General features: G+C 36.6%; 1 protein-coding gene across 1 annotated transcript in view; it reads left to right on the top strand.

The window, feature by feature from the left end:
- WDR7 (WD repeat domain 7) overlaps window positions 1–22,474 on the top strand; it is a gene marked incomplete at its 3' end in the record, with an annotated part of 264,187 nt that overhangs the window by 197,570 nt on the left and 44,143 nt on the right. The window contains exon 20 of the mRNA XM_024761840.1: window positions 9,213–9,434. Coding sequence (XP_024617608.1) covers window positions 9,213–9,434 — 222 coding nt within the window. The remainder of the gene's footprint in view (window positions 1–9,212; window positions 9,435–22,474) is intronic.

Below are 22,474 nucleotides of genomic sequence, written 5' to 3'. Positions count from 1 at the left end.
TTTTTTAAAATACATTTATTTATTTTTATTTATTTTTTTGGCTGCATTGGGTCTTCGTGGCTGTGAGTGGGCTTTCTCAAGTTGCGGTGAGCAGGGGGCTACTCTTTGCTGCAGTGCACAGGCTTCTCATTGCGGTGGCTTCTTTTGTTGTGGAGCACGGAGTCTAGGTGCGTGGGCTTCAGTAGTTGTGGCACAGGGGCTCAGTAGTTGTGGCTCACGGGCTCTAGAGAGCAAGCTCAGTAGTTGTGGTGTGCGGGCTTAGTCGCTCCGTGGCATGTGGGATCTTCCTGGGCCAGGGCTCGAACCCGTGTCCCTTGCATTGGCAGGTGGATTCTTAACCACTGTGCCACCAGGGAAGTCCTTAACTATTGTTAATGAAGCTTATTTGGAAGATTACAATTACATATGGAGTAAAATTTGACATTTTTATGGCATTGTACTTTATCCAGTCTTAAGCAACCCTAAGAGTAGCAGCCAGTAGGTATGGGGAATGCTCCGGCTAAACATGTGGAAACAATTTATTTACAACTGTGAAAATGCCACCGAGGGCCAACATTTTTCTCATTATGATTTAAAACATAGATTAAAACATAGATTTTAAAATTTCAAAAATACGCTTCTAGCTCAGGGTATCAAGACACTAAAGCTAAGAATGTTGTATACTTAATGTGTGTGCATATAATTATGTACACCAATGTGTATATGTATTTGTAAAATTAATGTTTTTGATTAGCACAGTATAATTATTTAAAAGGCATATCTTAAAAATAAATTAATATTCCATTAGGCAACTAGGTATATTAATTTAGATAGTAGTCAGTCAGAAGTAAGTAGAAATTATTTTTATTAAAGTACATCTAAGAAACAATTAGAACTCAACTCACATTTGAAGATCTAATTTCTTTTAGGTACTTCTGTTGTTTAAGTTCCGAAATGTATTAAAATATATTTTCATTTGACATATTTCACTGTCCTGTACTATTTAAACTCATCTTTACCTAATATACAATTTTATATATGTTTTTCATAATATCTGCTGATAATACCCCATCACATTTAAAATGTCAGTGGGGCTGAGAAAAGAGAAACAGATAAAAATGAAAATTTGGAAGAATATTTTACTGGTCTGAAAAAAGAAAGAAATTTTTTGTACTTTTATTGGCTAATATTTGTAGAGCTTCACACTGTAAATAGTAAATCATGTGTCTTAATTCTGAAAGTTCCCTTGTCTTTAAAATTGCCTGTGTTAACAAAATTCACTTTGCTAAATTTACTTTTGTTCTTTAATAATTAATCATAACCTAATATTAGCAGATACACTTTACTGCACATAAAAGTTGTAAAGAACTACAGTAGAAACTATTTTCTAGCTTAATCCAAATTATTATTTTAAGTAGTCTTTACATGCTGCCCTTTGAATAGTTTTCTGCTGTGAGATCTTGCAACTTACTTTTTGCCAGTCATTCCTATAAAGTCTTACAAAGCCAGTTATTTAATAATATATTAACACATATACCTATTAACTACGAATTGTATTTTTTGCTTTGCTAGGCAGCTCATAGTAAAAGCAATTTATTTTTCTATTATATAGTTCCAAAACATATTGTTAAATAATGAAAGAGTGAAGAAAAAGCATTTAAAATTGTACTTCCATTTTACTATAATAAATAGACATTTCTGAATTTTGAGAGTGATGTTTTAGAGTATATTGAAATTTATGTCAAATGCAGGAAATATTTGTATCATTATGAGTGTCTCTTGGACTCTATTATTGCCAGGAATTTCTAGCATAAAGTTGGTGTGCTAAAATTAATCTGAATGTAATGTTTTGGTTTTAAAAACCCTAATGATAATGCTTGTAATACAGTTTTAAATATAGTTATAATCTCGAAGTGAATTGTGATGGACTTTACATCATTTCATTAATTTTTACTAGAATTATAGACATTGTAACAGATAAGTCAGCTATAAAAAGCATTCTGATACTGAATCCTAAACAAAGAATCCAATTTTTGATGGCAATATTTCCAGGTCAAATCACCCAATTCTTAAAGTATATTCTCAGAGTAGTAATTGGTGGAATATTCTTCTCTAAGGTTTTAATACCTAATACAATAACAGAGCTCCATCAATATATGGCTAATAGCAGATATAAAGTATCTGCTGGTAGGCCATCTCTCATAAAACCGCCCTTAGCCTTAATTCAAATCCATTGATTCCTATTCCAGTTAAAACTGAAGAACTTAATATGTCTTTTAATCCTTTTATTGTAAGCTAGGATAAAATTAATTTTACCCTGGAACTGCACAAAGCCAATTAACATGATCTTTAGAGTTATTTAGTAAAGTGCTTCAAACTGTTAAATTTATCTTGACCTCTTGGTTGCACTCTCTGACTGCTTTTTAAATGAAGTAATCAATATCTCGCAGCCCTTTAAATAGCTTAAACTTCTCAAACATTTTACCTGTGATCTAGTTAGGCTGTAAGTAAAGGATTTACTCCTGCTCCTGGAAAGCTAGGGTCATTTATGCTAAATCTAAAGACAATTATGTACTTTTGAGGAACACTGTATGAATTAAATGGTTGTTTTAATAAAATCAAAGGCTCATATTTTGTTTAAAGTAACCCAATAATGAGGAAACATTATTTTCACACAGAACAAGTATTCTGTCTGCAACTTCAAATTTAGAACATTTATGTCCTTTACCATTGCAGGTAGCTTCTGTTTTCCACACAGGGCTAGTTGAAGGTATTAATTTTCTTACTGTGATAGGGTGATCAACCGTCCTGTCAGGAAAATGGATCTCCGTGTCACCCTTTAGCATGATTAAATGGAGGCATGTCTCTGTGAAAAAACACCAGATTTTCATGAGATGAATGAAACTGTAGAAAGATCTACTTTTGCAGAATTATCTTATTTTTAATATCTCAGAATCTCCTATTTGGTTGTCAGTTTATTTGTAGGAAAACATTGCAGCTAATTGTGTATACCTTGTATTATTTAGGAGAAAACACAGAAGAAGCCAATAATTTTAAATGTTTCCAAATTTGAAAAAAAATAAAGAATCAGAAATTGCTGTGTTGTTGTTAGAATAGTAGCAGGGATGGGCATCTGTCACCTTATACATTTACTAATCAGTCAGTGTCCTTTTAGGGGATCCTTTTCTTGTTCTTACTTCTTTCCATGTTAACAAAGAGCTATCATCTCTTCAGCCCTGAGCACTGATAAAAATTACGTACCATAGAATTTCAGCATCAGTAGTGTTCATAGCCAGTTGGACAGTGTTCTTATGAGCTTGTACACATGCCAAACTTTAAGTTACACCAAGAGCTGTACTTGACAGCTAATTAAGATTTCATATTTTGGCCATTTAGCAGAGGGCACCTGTTATGATTCTTTCTATTAGCTTAAGAATAAAATTTACAAATGGCAGTTTTAAAGAACATTATTAAAACTTCCCTAAAGTCTTAATTCCTTCCCAGGAAGTGGGAGTTAGGACAAGATTGAGTTAATTAAACAAAAGGAACATAGAGGAGGAGGGGGACCAGGGTGGAGGTGGAGCTCTCCAAATGCCCCTGTTGTTTAATTTCCTACTGGAAGCAGCCCATGTGTGTTCCGTGCCCCCTCCCCCTTCGACCATGGCTGTTGCAGAGGCTGACCGGCTGGGGTCAATGCCTTGCCTATTGATCAGTATCCCTGCAGTCCCTTGCTCCAGCAGCTGCTTCATTGGCTTCTTTCAGGGCCTGCTTCAGTACATTAGAATAGAAATCCATAACCAGAGCTGTGCTCATCCAAGCAGGGGAAGAAACTAAATTAAATGGTATAAAACAATCTTGGATCAGGAGTTTGTGCCAATTCATCTTGATCTAAGATGTCACACCGGGCTCTCTGTCTGAGCACCTGGGCTAGAGGCAGCCATAGTGAAAATAGATGGAGCTGCGATCATTCATTTGTCAGCTAAGGAGCAAGGCAGCGGTTAGCAATTCCCCTCCGCAGAGGTCAGCTGACAGCACAATCAGTGCAACTGCAGAATAGAGCTTTCCTTTGAACTATTGTTATGGAGCATGCTCTTGATGAGACAAGGGGGGAGGGGAGCTTGGTTGGCTTCCTGTTTCAAGAAGACTATGTAAAGAATAAAATATGTACTACATGAATCTAGATGTAGTCGCCCAGAGCTCTTACTCCTTGTGTCTGTTCCTGTACAGAAATAAAGTTGGTTTTAAATGCATGTGCTGAGGTATAGATTATCAAACTGTTAAATATCACTTTGTCTAGAATTAGGGTCTATTTTCATCCTTCTAAACACAGAGGCAGTGATTATTGATTTTTCTTCCTTTTTAGTATGGTTAAGCTTTTAGGGTGTTTTCCCCCTTCGGTTACTATAAACTATCCCAGATCAGTGTCATACTTTGAATCTGTACTCACGTGTACATGCCAATACTTTTACTAACATTTCCTCTTTGTCTTTAAAAAGTTAGAAAAAATATCCGTGAAGAGACAGAAAGGCATACTATGGTATCAGATGGGAAGATATGTCTTATGTAACTGAAATATTCTTAAACATTTTAATTGAGGCTTTTTACAAGAAATGTTAATTCATGAAATATGACTTATGACTTTGGAAGTTATAAAATAATTTTATAACATTGGGGGAACATTATTAGAAAGTTGTCTGCATGTGATTTGAAATATACCAAACACAATAAAGCAAATTAGGAAAATAATAGCTAAAATTTTACATGAAAGAATTAGAATATTTTTAAAGATGGATCTATTTTCTGTTGTCTCATTTCAGATTTTGTCTTTCTATACATGCTTTAAAACTAATGGCAATTTTCCTAAACTAACTTTTTTTTTTTAAACAATAAAATGTGACACGCAGAAGCTAAGAAACTATAGCAACAACAAGAGCAAATCTTTTTCGTTCTCAATCGCACCAAAATTTTCTTGGAATCCAAATAAACGGTAACTACTCTTTGATGTTACCACCTCAGCTTCCTAGATAACTAATCTCCCATTTTTCCTTAAGTGCTTTAATGCCACTTTTTTACTCAGTGATTCCTTTCCAACTCTTAACATCTTTGTAATATCTTTCCATTTTCATTTCTTAGATTCAGCTGGGTCCTCTTGCCCACATCCTATTCTGTCTCTCAGCACAGCTAAATAAATGGAATTTAAGTATACTAAGAAGCCTTGTGCTCTAGGTTTTTGTTTTTTAATTTGGCTTCTGGAAGGGCCAGACCTACCTCTCTTGCAAGGGTTTTAAAAATTTTGTTTTACTTTTGTTTTAGTTAATGAGGATTTTTTAAAGGATTCAGAGCATGACACCACCAAATATCTTTCTGTAGTGTTTCTATCAACTACCCAGACCTCACCAGGATCTGGAAGCCATCCACTTCTCTGCATCTCCTATTTAACATCCCAACACCAAACCAACCTGAATCTCTCACTTTCATTTCTACAATACCCTGTTTATTGCTCATCTCATTTCCAGCATTCTTCATACACGTTCAGAGTGTTTTTCTAACACCCTAGATTCCGTTGTTCAAAGGGTTGAACAATGCGAATATGACCAGTAGAGTCATCTATGATTTGCCCCTTTCCTGACTGTCGCCTCCCGTTCTACCATTCCCTTCTTGCCCGTAGCATTCCAGCCCCGTGGCCTACTCTTGCAATAGAAATCAACAAATTCTTTGTTTTAGGTTCTTACACGTACTATTCTCTTAGACCATAAAGTTCTCATTGATTTTTCACCTTTACATTTCTAATTCCTGTTTAGTTGCCGTTAAATACAATGAGGACAGGGACTTTGCTTTTCTTATCCCTATTAATTCATCTTAATTCATCCCGTATCAATTCATTAGTTCATATTTGCATAATGCCATGCACACACTCCATCTTTGGTCCTTATATGCTGAATGACTGAGTAGCTGATGGAATGAATCGTGAATTCTGCCACCACTGGTGCTCCACCACCGGTCACCACTTGACCATCGCATGAGCCGTCTTTTGCTTCTACTTGACACCAGTCTTGCTTTACCTCACAGTCCCCCTCCCATACTACTGCTATCATGAGCTTTCTGACAATAAATCTCAAGTAACCAGCTTATACAGAATTGTTCAGTGGCTTTCCATTAGCCTAAAGTTAAAAGTCTTCAGCTTGCTGTACAAAGGCCTCTTGTTTTAGTACCTATTTAGCTTCCCCTTTTGTCATTCCCTGCCTTACTTGCAGTAGTATAGAATGACAAAAGGAAAAAAAGAAACAAACGAAGAGACAAAATAAAACATCTAAAAGTATTCCGAGGCCCCTGCTGCTAATTTCTTGGTTGGCATACTGCTCTGAGGACCCTTCACTGTATTGATTTAATTAATGTATAGAACAATGGATTGAAAGAAGCCAGAAAAGCTGGATGGGTTAATATTAGAAAGAGCAGAAAGCTGACCTCCAATCAAGATGGCTTCAGAAGTTCACTTTTGAAATCCCTCTGTACCAAATGTATAGCTATGATGGATTAAATATACAAATAGAAAACCAACAAGGCATAACTAGGCTCAAGAAAGATAGATATCATTGTGGACAAGTAATGGAATAGACATGCAGTGATCTGGACTAAAACCAATAGTTGCTTTCCAGAAGCAGGCTTTGGCTCCTGTGAGCAAAGAGGACTTAAAATATGCAATGAATAGAGCTTAAGGCCAGGAGCTAGTTTATGGCTTCCTCGGTTCCTGGAAGGGCATGGAAAGAATATGAATACATTGCTATTCGGTTAAAATTGAGGTTGTATTATTTTTTTTTTTTTAAATTATTAATTAATTTATTTATTTTGGCTGCGTTTGGTCTCTGTTTCCGTGCGAGGGCTTCCTCTAGTTGCGGCAAGCGGGCGCCACTCTTCATCGCGGTGCGTGGGCCTCTCACTATCGCGGCCCCTCTTGTTGCGGAGCACAGGCTCCAGACGCGCAGGCTCAGCAGCTGTGGCTCACGGGCCCAGTTGCTCCGCGGCACGTGGGATCCCCCCAGACCAGGGCTCGAACCCGTGTCCCCCGCACTGGCAGGCGGACTCTCAACCACTGCGCCACCAGGGAAGCCCTGAGGTTGTATTATTAAAGGAGTAGAGGAAAATGGGTGCTCACTATGTGACTTGTACTGTTAACCATAATAGAAAATAATGAAAAGAAGTGAGCTGTGTTCAATCTGGGAACCTAGAAATAAAGCAGAGAAAGAGAGAACAGAGAGAAAACCTAAAGGAAGTGGGAGAAATGATAAAAATAACAGCAGAAATTAGTGAAATAGAAAGCTGAAACAGTAAGATCAAAACCACAGTATTTTTGGAAATCTGATAAAATATATATTTCTAGAAAAACTGATTAAGAAAGGCATGAAAAATAATATTAGAGAAGGCACAAGGAAATAATACTTAAAAGGATTCATAGCAACTGATACCATTGAGATTTTTAAATCATAGAGAACACTCTAAATAACTTCAGACCAATACATTTAAAAACTTAGATGAAATGGGTAATTCTAAAGCTATAAGCTATCCAGAATGATTCAAGAAGAAACAGAAAATCAAACCAAATAACTAAGTATTACAGAAAATGAATTCATAATAAAAAAAGATTCCTTCTTCCACCCTTGCACCTTCCCTGCCCCTGCATCCCCTGCTCCCTGACTCGAGAAGGGGAGCGTCCTGAGACACAGGCCCTGGTCATTTTAGAGGAGAATTGTCATCTAACTTCAAGAATCCTTTAACTGTTTTCAAAGAATTGGGGAGTGAAAGTTAACCCAGTTTTGGAGGCTTGTATTATATTGCTACCAAGACCCAACAAGAATAGTACATGAAAAGAAAATCATAGTTCAATCTTGCCTACGGACATAAACCCAAAAAACTCTATTAGCAAATTTAGTTCAGAGTCTGTCTATTGGCCTATTTACCTACCTACCTACCTACCTATCTATCTGTTGATCTCCATTCATCCATGTACTCTGAGTTTACCCCTGGAATGCAAGCATAGTTCAAGGCCAGAAAATATACATTTCAGCTAACGTTGATATGGTTATATAATAGATAGATATAGATATAATAGATTAAAAGTATTTGATAAGGTCAGGATCATGGTGACCTCTAGGGCAAGAGGGAGGCATAGTAAAGTCAAGACACAATCCATGGTAGGCTTTAGTTATATCCACATTAATTAATTACTTTTAAAAATCTGCAAGCACCTATGGAAAACATTAAGATTTTATAAAGTTACTTGTATACATGTATATTTCATGATATTCTTTATATATTCTCAATGTAATTCTTTTGATGTTTGTGATATCATATAATAAATGTCAAACAAAAAAATAAAAGATAGACCACTTACAGAAACAAGTAGAACTAGAAAAGGGTAGGACTGAGCAAAAGACCAAATCTTGGGAGCATTTGGGAGAATGAATGAGGTGTAGTTACCTTAGAGAAAGGCTGGGAAAGTAAATTTTAAGAAGTAGTGTTGTGTGTTAAGAATGTGATTCCCCATTACCTAGTTACTGATACTTTAATAAAGATTTCAAATTGTTCTCCATTATGTTTTGGGTGTCATGCTGGTATTTCTTCTGCATATGAAATTATACTGAGCTTTGCCCAGGTTGTGAGTACTTCTTCAAACGGTGGATTGGGCTTCTGCATTCTGGTCCATCTGGACAAAATATTCATCCTTTGCCTTCATCTTGTTGTCCATCTCTCTTATTTCCTGGCAAACTTCCACTTATCTTTTGAGTTTTAAATTCAGCATTTCCTCCTTTGTGGACTACTTATTTTCCCGTTTGCAATTCCCTGGCCCAGAGTAGGTGCTCGATAAATATTTGTAAAGTTAGTGGGCAAATTAATAAATGAGTTAGCAATTTTTTCTTAAAAACAGCTTTATTTAGGTATGACTTATAGTCCATAAAATTCATCCTTTAAAATGTAGAATCCAGCGATTCTTAATATATTTGGAGTTGTGCAGATATCATAATGTAATTTTATAAGTTTTTCATCTCAAAAACCTAGTACTCATTAGCCATCATTAACCATTTCATCCAATTTCATTCTTTTGCACATGGAAAACCAGTTGTTCCAGTGTCATTTGTTGAAAAGCCTGTTCATTCCTGAGTGACCAATCTGGAATGTGTTTCTTATCATATGTACTGATAGTCTTTTAATTTCTATTCTTATGTTTTGGTTTTCAGGTTGCTTATCAAGTGTCCCACAAATGAAAAAAATTTCCACATCTTATGAGGAAAGACGAAAGCAAGCTACTGCTATTGTTTTACTAGGAGTAATAGGAGCTGAATTTGGTGCAGAAATTGAACCTCCTAAACTGCTGACCAGACCTCGAAGCTCTAGTCAAATTCCTGAGGGATTTGGTTTGACTAGTGGTGGATCCAACTACTCACTGGCCAGACATACTTGTAAGTTAAAAATTCCTAATGCCGATCTACTGCTTCTCAGAACATATTACCTGTTAACAAAATCTCAGAATATTGAACATATCCTGAGTTTTAGCTCAGATAGAATGCTTAAATGACATTGGAAAGCAGCACAATCTATTTGGCACATTGCCCTGTAGTTATAGTTCTGGGACTTCTTTTTAAAAGTTAAAACATGGTCTTTTAAATGCTTTTCTTAAAATAACACATTTCTGAGCTTTGTGTTTCCACATTTTGGTCAAGACTTTAGCCAAAACTTCTAGCTTCTAAAATAATTTCTGAAAAACTATGCAATGCATCTTGTCCTGAATGTGATTTGAAAAGTCAGGGGTGGAAAACCAATTTTTTGTTTTTTAAAAAGTGTGTGTGTGTGTGTGTGTGTGTGTGTGTGTGTGTGTGTGTGTGTGTGTGTATAAATATATATATATGTATTTTAAAGAATGTGAATGAGGAACTACGAATTACTTCTGTAATTTAAAAAGCATTCCAATAAAATTATTCCAATAATGACTAAAAAATTACATTCAGAGCTCAAAGGGTTTGTGTCATATTGCTACTTTTGGTTCTGTGGTTGGTATGTTAATAATAGGTAAGGGTATTTTATAATGAGGTCTTTTGGTCCTTTAGTGTCAGAACTCCCTTAGGTAAGGACAGAATGTACCTACCATATTGCAGAATCATTTCTAACAAATGTGCCATCTTAACTACCAAATATAATCCTACCGATTATATCAAGATATTCTTTGTAGCATAAATTGCAATGTGTTCTTTTGGGGTTTTGGCTTTTAAGCAAGGGGAAAAGATATAGGCTACTTTGTTAGTTACGACAGCAGAGAAGTTCACTAGATCATTGTCACATACTTTTCCGGAGAAACCAGGGAGCCATACTGGCGGCTTTATTGTTAAAGCCCTCCTACAGACTTAGCGGCCTGCCTATCCTCCCTCCCCACCAGACCCCAACCCCTTTTTAGATTCTTAATCCAACAAATACGTGTTAGTGGTTGGTAATCTCTTGATCTCTGTTTGACATTGAGAATCAGGGAGTAATAATAGGAATACCACCACCAACAATAATAAAGCAACCACATAATTCTTTTGAGCATGATTTTAAGCTCTTTACATGCACTAACTCACTTAATCCTCACAATAACCCTCTCAAGTGGGCTGTTCCTCAATTATTTCCATTTTACGCGTAAGGCTAATTGAGCACAGAGAGGGTTCGTTAACCTGGCTGAGATCCTTCCTCCAGGAAATGGCAGTTTTTGTCTTAACACGGGCTGTTGGTTCTAGAGCTCATGCTTTTGACCATTGTGTAAACTGCTACTGCTCAATGGTTTCTGGTGGAAAGGGTTTAATGACTAACATGTGCTATTAGTTTATAATTTAAAAATTTATTTTCTGTCTCTTCGTTTGATCATCAAAATAGAAATGAAGATTTCTTCAAAGTAGCTCAGCCAAAATGTAGTAAAACCTGAATTTGAACTCAAGCTTCTTGTGACCTGAAAACCCACACTCTTCCCATTTTCCCTCCGGGCACGTCCACTTCCCCTCTCCTGCAGAGGCCTCTTCATCTTTTCCCAGGTTCTTCAGGTTCCCTGTTTTCCATTCATAAAACCCTGCTCAAATCTCACCTTCTCTACCAAGGGCTCTTTAATGGGCCCAACCTTTCCATGTCACTCCAGATAGCCTAGGACTTATACAGAGAGAGCCTTATTTAGAATCTTGACAGAATACTAGAGGTTAGTGAAACCTTGACATGATTTAGTCCAGTGGCTTTCAAACTTTTTTGCTCACCATCTCTCTAATGAGTATCAAGAAATGTCTAATCCCTTGCACATTTTTATATTGACAGCCAAAACTTTTTTTTAACATCTTTATTGGAGTATAATTGCTTTACAATGGTGTGTTAGTTTCTGCTTTATAACAAAGTGAATCAGCTATACGTAGTGTTAGTTTCTGCTTTATAACAAAGTGAATCAGCTATACGTATACATATACCGCCATATCTCCTCCCTCTTGCATCTCCCTCCCACCCTCCTTATCCCACCCCTCTAGGTGGTCACAAAGCACCGAGCTGATCTCCCTGTGCTATGCAGCAACTTCCCACTAACTATCAATTTTACATTTGGTAGTGTATATATGTCAATGTTACTCTCTCACTTCGTCCCAGCTTCCCATTCCCCCTCTGTGTCCTCAAGTCTGTTCTCTACGTCTGCATCTTTATTCCTGTCCTGTCACTAGGTTCATCAGTAACATTTTTTTAGATTTCATACATATGTGTTAGCATATGGTATTTGTTTTTCCCTTTCTGACTTACTTCATTCTGTATGACAGACTCTAGGTCCATCCACCTCGCCACAAATAACTCAATTTCATTTCTTTTTATGGCTGAGTAATATTCCATAGTATATATGTGCCACATCTTCTTTATCCATTCTTCTGTCAGTGGACACTTAGGTTGCTTCCATGTCCTGGCTATTGTAAACAGAGCTGTAGTGAACATTGTGGTACATGACTCTTCGAATTATGGTTTTCTCGGGTATATGCCCATTAGTGGGATTGCTGGGTTGTATGGTAGTTCCATTTTTAGTTTTTTAAGAAACCTCCATACTGTTCTCCATAGTGTGACAGCTAAAACTTTTTAATAGTAAGTTTAAACATTTGCAAAAGATATAATTTTGAGGATATTGTGAATATTGACATTTAAAAATAAAACTATTGTTCTTTTAAATATATTCAGTAGAATATTCAGCATAACTGTTTGATACCCATAATCATCCATTAAAAAAACTGCATGACAGACTTTCCTTTAAATGTCAGAAATCTTACATCCTTGATTATTTTCCTTGAAGAGAGAAAATGTCTACTCTCACAGTTTTAGTGAAGGTGTTAATTTGCATATTTAGCATCCCAAAATCAATTCCTTTAAACTAACTTTGCCGTAAAACTACGTGTGCTTACAAAACTATGTGTTCCTTGAAAAGTTTTAAGATGCTCCCTTTTGAAGGGATTACTTATTTTGAAGGCTACTGATTTAGTCCAACATGTTTTATATAATATTTCAACAGCATTCATTTGTATTTTATATTTTCCGGCAAGGAAAGTAAACATAAATGTTGTTTCTCTGGAATTTTCATATAGCTTATTATCTTAGTATCTGTATATAAATGTAGGAACATCATAAATTAATGAATGGCTGACTGATTTTCATCCAAGCCATTGGATGGTTGCTAGGCAGATTAGTTTACACCACATTATCTTAGTTATCTAGACTAATACTGTTATCGTCTGTTTTCTAACCACAGTTTATCTTTATATGAAATTCTGATATTCATGAATTTGCTTCTGTAGGTCTTTTCTTTTGACTTATAGTTTCATCTGCAAATTGTTACTGCTGTAACTAGAAAAAGAGGAAATGGGTTAGTTGAAAAGAGGCAATTTTTAAGAAGCTATAGCACAGTAGAAATAGAGATTTTTCAAAGAAGCCCTAGGAATTGATAAAAGAACCAAAGGGTCTTAGTACTGCTCTCTGGTTTATTAAAATTCAGGGAGCTGAACTACAGTAAAGGGGTCCCGAAGCCTATTTCTGACATGATGGAAACCCTGGGCTGAGCTGTGCTATGGAGGGACTTTTGCCTGGGGCTACCTCAACTTTCCCAGGCAAGGGAAATAAAATTTACCCAAACATTTAAAATAGTGAAGCCTTTTGGAATCAAGTTTGTTCTTGGAGCACTTTGGATAAAGAATGTAGATGTAGATAGGGCAGAAGGTAATGTTTCTTAGCAAATAATATTTATAATTCATTGTAACAAAAGACAGATTCTGAGAGGTTTCTTAGCAAGCAGAAATCGTATATAAAAATGAATAATATAGTACCTATTGGAACAGGTTCAAAATGTATAAAATGTCCATGTTATTTTCCTCTTATTATGGTTGCCCTATTTTATTTTAATAATTTTAAAGTATTTTCAAGATCTCCTGAGTTTCTTTTTTTTGTTTGTTTGTTTGTTTTGTTTTTTTGCGGTACGCGGGCCTCTCACTGTTGTGGCCTCTGCCGTTGCGGAGCACAGGCTTCGGACGCACAGGCTCAGTGGCCGTGGCTCACGGGCCCAGCCGCTCCGTGGCATGTGGGATCTTCCCGGACCGGGGCATGAACCCGTGTCCCCTGCATCGGCAGGCGGACTCTCACCCACTGTGCCACCAGGGAAGCCCCTGAGTTTCTTTTAACTTCCATCCCGTTGTCCTTTTTTTCCCTCAAAGGTCTTAGATTCCTTGGTGGTAGATTTGCATAATACCACAGGGATTTTTAAGAATTGGGATGTCTTGATTAAATTTATGTTTATCAGTTTAAATCTTGCTCTCTCTTTAAAAAATGTTTTTTGATTATTTGGAATCTATAGATGGTTTATTTTATTTTTAAAATTTTTTGGCTGTGCCATGTGGGATCTTAGTTCCCTGACCAGGGATTGAACCCATGCCCCCTGCATTGGGAGCAAGGAGTCCCAACCACTGGACCACCAGGGAAGTCCCACATCTTGCTCTCTTGATTGGAAACAGTCAGATGTCTAAATGTTCTGTGTGTTACTTGGGCTCTTTTCAATGAGTTCTGTGTAATATTAACCTGCTATAATGTTAACCTGCCAGAAGTTACTGTATGTATCGCTATGGTATTTGTTTATGTGGCATTTAGAATGTATTACCATTAAATATTTAGTCTTTATGGCATCCTGTTGAATGAGATAATAATTATTATCCTCATTCTGAGATAAGACCATTAAGATACAATATTTTTTGAAGTTTAATTGCTAGAGTTCTAGCCTTCCTCGTAAAGCCATTCTGTGAAAACTCATAATGTAGTCAAATTCCAATCATCCATATTGATGGGGAGGGCGGGGAGAGACACTGATGCCTAATTCAAAAGTCATACATAGTTTTATAATACATTTTATACTTATGTTGGAATATATATGAATCTTTTGTGGGTGTTACATTTTACATAAAGTGTCAAAATCACATATTGAAGACAAAGCTGAAGGACTCTGGAGATTAAGAGGCCTAGACCAGGCTACTCTGTGACCTTGTACTCTTGGGAAGCAAAGCGACCCTCTGGGTTGCAGTTTCCTCTTGTATTAAAGAAAGAGCAGGAACTGTTCTGTCTTTAAAGCCCCTTTCGGTCCAATTAGTCTCTGCTTCTGAAGTGAAATGGAAAACATCCCAGGAAATTTCCCTTCTTCATCTTCCCAGTTTCCTCTCCATGTAGGGATGGATGCTTTCTTGTGTCTCATCAACTCAACTTCAATAGAGACCTTCCTTAATTTTTATTCCAATCCACAAATGAGGCATTGTTAGAATATCTTAGGGAATTATTTATAATGTTACCTTCTAGGTCTTTTGGTTCATTCTTTCATTTGGTCTCTTCTGCTCATTTTATAATTGTGGAATGATGCTGGCGCATCTGTAGTAGATCACATTTTGATATCTCATTAGCTTTCTGACTTTGGGCAAGTGTCGTAACTCACTTCCCTAGGCAGCCAACTCTGAGACAGACTTGTGTGTGGGAGTATCCTTGGCATCAGTACCTTGAGGGAGTGAAAGAGGCAGGGTTGGGCAGAGGGAGAAGTTGAATTGCATTTCAATTGCCTAGAAAGCTTCAGTGACCTTGGGAACTCTGGAGCTGGGATAGACTTTGGACTTGTCCTGAATTGAGTCTAAGGCCTCAGCCTTTAAGTCCCATGTCATTCAGTCATTGGATCTGTGGTGCCCTGAGGAAGGGGTGTGATCTTGGGTGAGGCAGCCCTTTTCATCCTGGGGCAAATCCCACAGAAGGAATCAGCTGAGTCTTTTCAGCCATGAACAGCAGCAAGAGCTTGGGGAGTGGTTGCTTCCATCGTGGAGGGGAGGAGATGGGCAGCCTCTCCAGGCTTCTGCTCAGCATGTTATTCCTGTGTGTCCCAGCTCCCCCTTGTGTCCACAGACGTGGAGGGAGGTACCACCATTTATTTAACACACTGTCTATTCCAAGTCCATATGTATCTCTTGTTACCTTGCAAGACAGATATTTTATCCAACATGAGGCACATTAATAATAGCTGATTCCTGAGCGTTTACTCTGTGCCAGGCATTTTGCTATGCTCTTTACATGTATTATCTTATTTAATCTTCAAAACATATCAATTAAACACTATTACCATTTATCAGATGAGGACACTGAAGCTTTGCTCAGTACTCACTGAACATTGATGAAGTTGAATTAAACTTTCTTCTTGCAGACAGTAAATTGAAGGCATAGGTCAAACGTTTTAACATCATACTGCTAAAAAGTGTCAGGCCCGGACTTGAACACTTGTCTTCCAAATCTAAATCAGTGTATGTTCACCATTTCACACAGTTGTCTTGTGTCATAAACAAGTGTGATTCAGAAGTGGTGCTGCACAAAAGAGGGGCATGTCAGCAAGCAGCAGCTCACCTGGAAATAGGAGCACTGTTGAATCATTTGTTTAGGGCTCTGCTGGTGGCACAGAGGGAGAAACATGTACAAAATCCACATCTCCACACTTATGAAATGGTTTGCATCTATGTTGTGAAATATTTAGAACAGAGAAAGAAAATGAATTTTTCCCTGCAGTGGGTCTTTAGGAATTCTACAACGCCAGGGTTCTTCAGCTGGCCAAGGTGCGTGGTGTCACTGATGTTACCTGGAAAATGCTATGTTTATGTGCACTTGCATTTCTGTTCTGGAAAAATGTTCCAGGTTCCATTCAATTCTCAAGAGACAGTCATTAAAATAAAAACAGTTAAGAACCCCAAGAGTTTGTTGGAATAAATGGCTTCTTTGTTATTATGATGTTTTGAAACAAGATAGAGTTATGTTCCTCTTGATTAGTTCAGTTGTAATACCACCAAGTGGAAGCCTCAATTAGATGTGTCTCAGGAATGTTTAAATTCTGTGAAACCTGTATTTAGAGTTTTACATTATTCTGGTGCTATGCTTGATTTTACTTTGTTGTGGTCTACTGTCGTGAAAATGATCCCCCATATACTTTGTGTACTTTCTCACCATTCATGTTTTATTTAATGACTGTATTAATATTGGTTGAAGTTGATGTAATAACGAATTTATTTCCTACATTTTAAGGTGAGAAAGTTAAGCCAAATCTCAGGTGTTTTATTCAGCAAGATTGGGACCAAGTCACTGAATTGCAATTAATAACAAAACTAGCAGTGGTGGCAAGTTATGAAAAAAAGCAGCAACAATGATGAGGAAAGCATTGTTGCATTTGCAAGGGTAAGCAGTGACCAAAAAAAATGGATCTTTTCACTGGTCACGCAAGAGCCATCAGATGATGTTGCTGAGGTGCCGCTGCGGCCATAGAGTCTGCATTTCCATTTGCTTACCCTTGTGTGTCTAACCTGGCCTTCCAGGCACCTGCGAGGGGACCTGCCTCCCTGCCTGGCTTCTTACCCCACTGTCCATCTCATTCTCTCTTATTGTCCTAACTCAGCATCCCCTGTTCTTTACTGCCACTTCTCGCATGTAATTTTACCTTTGAAAATCATCCTGGTCCAGATGCCACTTGACTTGCGTTGCCATCACACCTTCAGTGTTTAGAACTGTAATTCTTCATTCTGGCTATGCTCTAAAATCATATGTAGAATGTTTTAAAAATGCATGTGTCTGAGCCTCACCCTGGAGTTCCTATTCAGAAAGTCAGGGGTGGGGTTTGGGCATCTATGTTATTTTTAAAGCTTCATATGTGATTTTCATCTGTAGCGTAGCCAGAATAGAGGAACCCAGTAGAATATAGAGTCCTTCACAGTTATTTTACATTGAGTGTTCTATGGTAGTTCTGGTCACTACACTACCTTAATGCACGAATTGTAATTTTCTTTATATTTTGAAGTGGAAGAGGTAGTGGGAACTAATCAGAGTGCATAAGTGACATTTATATTACTCTCAGAGCTAATTCTTTAGGTAGTTCAGCCTTTTGATTGGAATTTCATTATTCTGGATTGCTTGGGTTTGAATCTTGAATCACTACTCAGTAGCTGTGTGGCCTTACATGCTTTTGCCTGTTCCTTTAACTAAAAAGTAGGAATAATAATATCACTTACCTCACAGAGTGAGTATTGTGAGGATAAGTAAATTAGCGTATGCAAAGCACTTTGAAAAGTGCCTGACGTACACGTGTTAGTTGAACGTTAGTTATTATTATCGTTACCAGAATCGTGTATAGAAGAATAAAGAAAGGAAATACATCTGCTATGTATTGGGACATTTATATGTGTATAGACGACTTTTAAAAATCTTCCTAAGAATCTTATAAGGTAGGTATTACTGTCAACATTTTATATATGAGTGAACTGATACTCTTAAAAATTAGATAACTTCCTTAAGGTTATCTGTCTTATAAAGGATATGAATCCAGATGCAATTTGCCCCCAAAGCCCATGATATTATATTCTACAATACATACTGATTCCTACTGTTTGTGGTAATCTATATTAGTTCCCAGAGGATTTATATAAAAATGCACTTTTCTTTCGTCATATTATTATACTTGTGTTGAAATAAAACGCCAAATATTTTTGTAATTATTTTTTTGTATTCTTATGTATTTGTATATTATTTACTTAGATGAATTTCTACATATTTATTACCTGTTTCTCATTTTAACCACATCAACATACTAAGCTCAGATCAAATGGGAAATTTCACTACTCTTGTTTTTACTTATAAATAATTCATGTTGTATAACAGCTTTGTCGTTTTAACTGAGATCTGACGCTTGCATTACAGACCCTGTTTGGTGATGTAATCCCATCCTTGTTGTCCAAAAATAGTTTTAGTTTGCAACTCTTTTTGTTCATTTGCTACACTATGGGTTTTAGGTTCCTCTTCCATAAAACGAGTAAGTTGGACAAGGTTATTTCTAAGGCCACTTCCATCTAAAATTACACAGTTCTGTGAAATTATTAAAGTGATTTATTATTATTCTAACTACAGAGCTTGTGTTTATTACTGCCACTTGAACTTGCTATCTTATTTTCATTGTTCTTTACCAGTTGCTTTTCTGCTTTTAAAGGTTCTAGTATTCCACTGTTATGCCATGTTTGAAACTGAGCATCTTTAAAGTATTTTTCTGCCATCCCTCCTTATGGGTACCTCATATCAGCATACCAGGCTACAGTTATTTCCACAAAACTCATTCCCCACACGTGTCCAGCTTTGTGGACTTGTGCTATGTTGATGTAGTTGTACTCTAGACCACAGACCAGCAAACCATAGCTATGGATCAACCCTCGCCCCCTGCCTATTTTTTTCAAATACAATTTTATTGGAACCCAGCTGTACCTACTTATTTACATACTGTTTGGCATTTCACACTACAACGGCAGTAGTTGCTGTAGAGATTGTATGGCCTACAAAGCCAAAAATATTTATTATCTGGCTGTTGACAGAAAAAAATTTGCCAACCTTCCTGTACATTATTTGAAACATTTGTTAGTGGTCCTTTCTGTTAGTGGTCCATTTAATATACAAAAGGGCTTTGAGGTGACTTTGTTAAAAATATTTCAGTAGCTAAATATAACATCTGTGGTACTCTGAGATCTATATCCTTATAAGATGTAGTACAAAGGCCTTATACCAATTTTTTGGTCTAGAATGTAATGCAGCATTGGTATAAATCTCTGCCAACCATCTAATGTATGTACTAGTTACCTTGATTGAATTGCAGATTCAGTGACAGGTTTTAGCATTGTATTGCTAGTGGCAACCCTTTTATTTTGCATAAGACTTTCTTATATCTGATATTTAAGTAACCTTGGTCTGAAGTTTTCTGACAGCTCTGCAGAATGGTTCCTTCACATTTGTATGTCCTATATATGTGTGCTCCAGGGTCGCTGTAATTAACATATTTAATTCTGTAAGTTCAAACAATTTTATATCAAAAAGGGACAAAGGGGAACATCTAGTTTAACCTTTTCAAAAGCTGCAGAACTTTTGATGGTTCCCTTTTGATGGTTGGCCTTTTGTAGGAAGTGAATAGAAACCTTTCGTAAACTTGTTTGTAGATTCCCTGCCATGTCCTTCAAAAACACAGTTTCCAAGGATGTTGAATGGTAGGGAGCCCAAGACTGTTTGAGTGCTTTATACCCTAGCTTCCATGATCATACAGTAAGTGCTGGTGAACTTGTTGGTGCTACCCAGTTCAACTGGGAGCTTCCAGAGCCCGAATCTATTAGAGGACATGAATGTTTGTATGAAATCAATAAATGTAGAGCTCTTTCCTTACACCTTTGGTTTTCAAATTGTGTTCTGTAGAATCCTGGGACTCCATAGAGATGGCTCAGTGACTGCCTGCGCTCTTAAATCTCCTTCAAGCACAGCAGCGCTGACTTTTCTGTGTTTTAGAAGTTGAAATTTGGCATGACATTGTATCCACAAAGAGAAACTGACGAAAACAGGGCTAGAGGGACTTCCCTGGTGGTGCAGTGGTTAAGAATCCGCCTGCCAATGCAGGGGACACGAGTTCGATCCCTGGTCAGGGAAGATCCCACATGCTGCAGAGAAACTAAGCCGTGCGCCACAACTACTGAGCCTGTGCTCTGGAGCCCGCGAGCCACAACTACTGAGCCCCCACTCCTAGAGCCCATGCTCCACAACAAGAGAAGCCACCATAATGAGAAGCCCACACAGTGCAACAAAGAGTAGCCCCCGCTCGCCACAACTAGAGAAAGCCCGTGTGTAGCAACGAAGACCCAATGCAGCCAAAAATAAATAAATAAATTAATTAATTAATTTAAAACGAAAAAACAGGGCTAGACTCTTAAAAGCAAAACAAAACACCAAATATCTGAAAACTAGAAATTACATATCCTTCAAAAACTCAATGATAATCAAAATTCTTCATTTGCCCACTCAAATTTGCTCTGCTTTCAGCCTTTCCCATCTCAGTTGATGATTACTTTCTTTCCAGTTTCTTAGAGTCATCCCTAATTCCTTCCTCTCTCGGACAACATCTAATCCATCAGGAAATCTTATTGGCTCTACCTTCAAAATATATCCAAAATTCAGCACTTCTTCCCACCTTTACTGTTATCACCCTGGTTGGAAACCTTCATTTCTCACTGGGATTACTGCCGAGCCATCCAGCTTCTACCCTTATCCCTTTATAGTGCGGTTTTAAACATAGCAGTCATGGTAGTGATGCTTTTAAGACCTAGGGTAGATCTTATCACTCAAGGGTATCCAGACAACTAATCAGCCACATAGGTACTCAAAAATCTGTAGCTTTTCTTTATAATACTAAACAAAATAGAAAATATAGAGAATCATCATTTTTTGAAAGACCCTTCGAACTACTAAGACCCTAAGAACCAGGAAGAAAAAGACAGACAACCCAGTTAAAAAACAGAATAGAAACAGAATAGGACTATAGGCAGGCATTTTATCACGGAAGGAATGAAGATGCCAAAAAATACTCAGCTTACCCAGTAATTAAAGGAATTTGGGGTTAGGAAAAATTTACAAAAACACTTGTTTGTTTAAAAGCATTTTTTTTTACAGTGGATATTCGTGTAATTAAAATAAAATGATAGATGCTCATATTTTACAAATATTTTAAAGATCTCAATAATAATGGCAACCAAAAGAAGTACCATAGACCATATCTAAGAATAAACTTAAGAAATATGGAAGAAACTACAATATGTCACTGAGGGAAATAAAATAATATTTGAGTAAATAAAAAGGCATGTAGTTCTTGGATGGTTAAGATAATACCACGTGGTAAATATCTCAGTTGTTCCCAAGTTAATATATAAATCTCACACAAACACTAAAAATCTCAACATTGTTCTTTTAATAGCTAGTCAAAATTATTCTAAAATTAACACACCACAGATAAATGGAATATGTGATTTATTTTGTTTTATTCAGTAAACATATATAGCACTAATAATATACCAGTCACTATCTTAGGTACTTTATAAATATTATTTAATCCTAATTATAACCCCTTGACATATGTAATTATTAAAAAAGTCAACCTCTACAGTACTGCAAAAATGTAAAATATCTAGGCATTAGCTTAACAAAGAATATGCAAGACTTTTAGGAAAATTTTTTTTAATTTTATTGAAGTTGTTTATAAAGACCTAACTAAATAGGGAGATATGCACTTTTATGGATAAGAGTATCATAAGAATGTCAGTTTTCATAAATTCAATACCATTCCAAATAAAATACCAATAGGGTCTTTGTTATTGTTTTTTGTTATTGAACTTACAAGCTGATTCTCAAATTTATATGATAAGACAATGAGCTAAGAAAAGCCATGACATTTCTAAAGAAGAAGAACAAGGTGGAGGGATTTCCCTTACTTATATCAAAAGTTATTATACATTTATAGCAATTATTATAGTGTTATCTTGGTGAAGAACAGACCAATAGACCTATGGAACAGAATAGACAGGACAGAAATGGTTCTATGTATACATAGGAATTTGACTCTATAGATCTAGCATTGTAGATCAGTGAAATAAGGGATAGACTTTTTGATACATGGTATACTTACCATTGACTATTCATAAGGAAGAATAATGAAATTGGATCCCTCTTGCCCATCATAGCCAAAAAAATCAATTCTATATAAAGACTTAAATATGAAAGCTAAAACAATAATACTTTAAAAAGATGATATAGGAAAGCCTAGCCTTGGAATGGGGAACAATTCTGTAAACAGGTGACAGAAAGTCCAACCAAATAATAAAGAGAATGGGTAAATTCAACTACATTAAGATTAGAAACTTCTATAATCAACAATACCTTTTAAAAAGTAAAAAGTAAAGCCACAAAGAGGAAAAAGGTATTTATAACACAGGTCACTGACAAGAGATTGTTAAGCACACACACAGACACACACACACAACTGAGTAAGAAAAAGACAAATGCAGAGCAGAAAAGTGGGTAAAGATTGAAAAAGCACTCCACAAAAGGAAATAAAAATGGCTAATAAACC

The sequence above is a fragment of the Neophocaena asiaeorientalis genome, unplaced genomic scaffold (genome assembly GCF_003031525.2).
Source record: "Neophocaena asiaeorientalis asiaeorientalis breed wild unplaced genomic scaffold, Neophocaena_asiaeorientalis_V1.1 scaffold1217, whole genome shotgun sequence".
Classification (NCBI taxonomy): domain Eukaryota; kingdom Metazoa; phylum Chordata; class Mammalia; order Artiodactyla; family Phocoenidae; genus Neophocaena; species Neophocaena asiaeorientalis.
The sequence above is the reverse complement of the archived record's forward strand: the minus strand, read 5'-3'. Positions and strand labels throughout refer to the sequence as shown.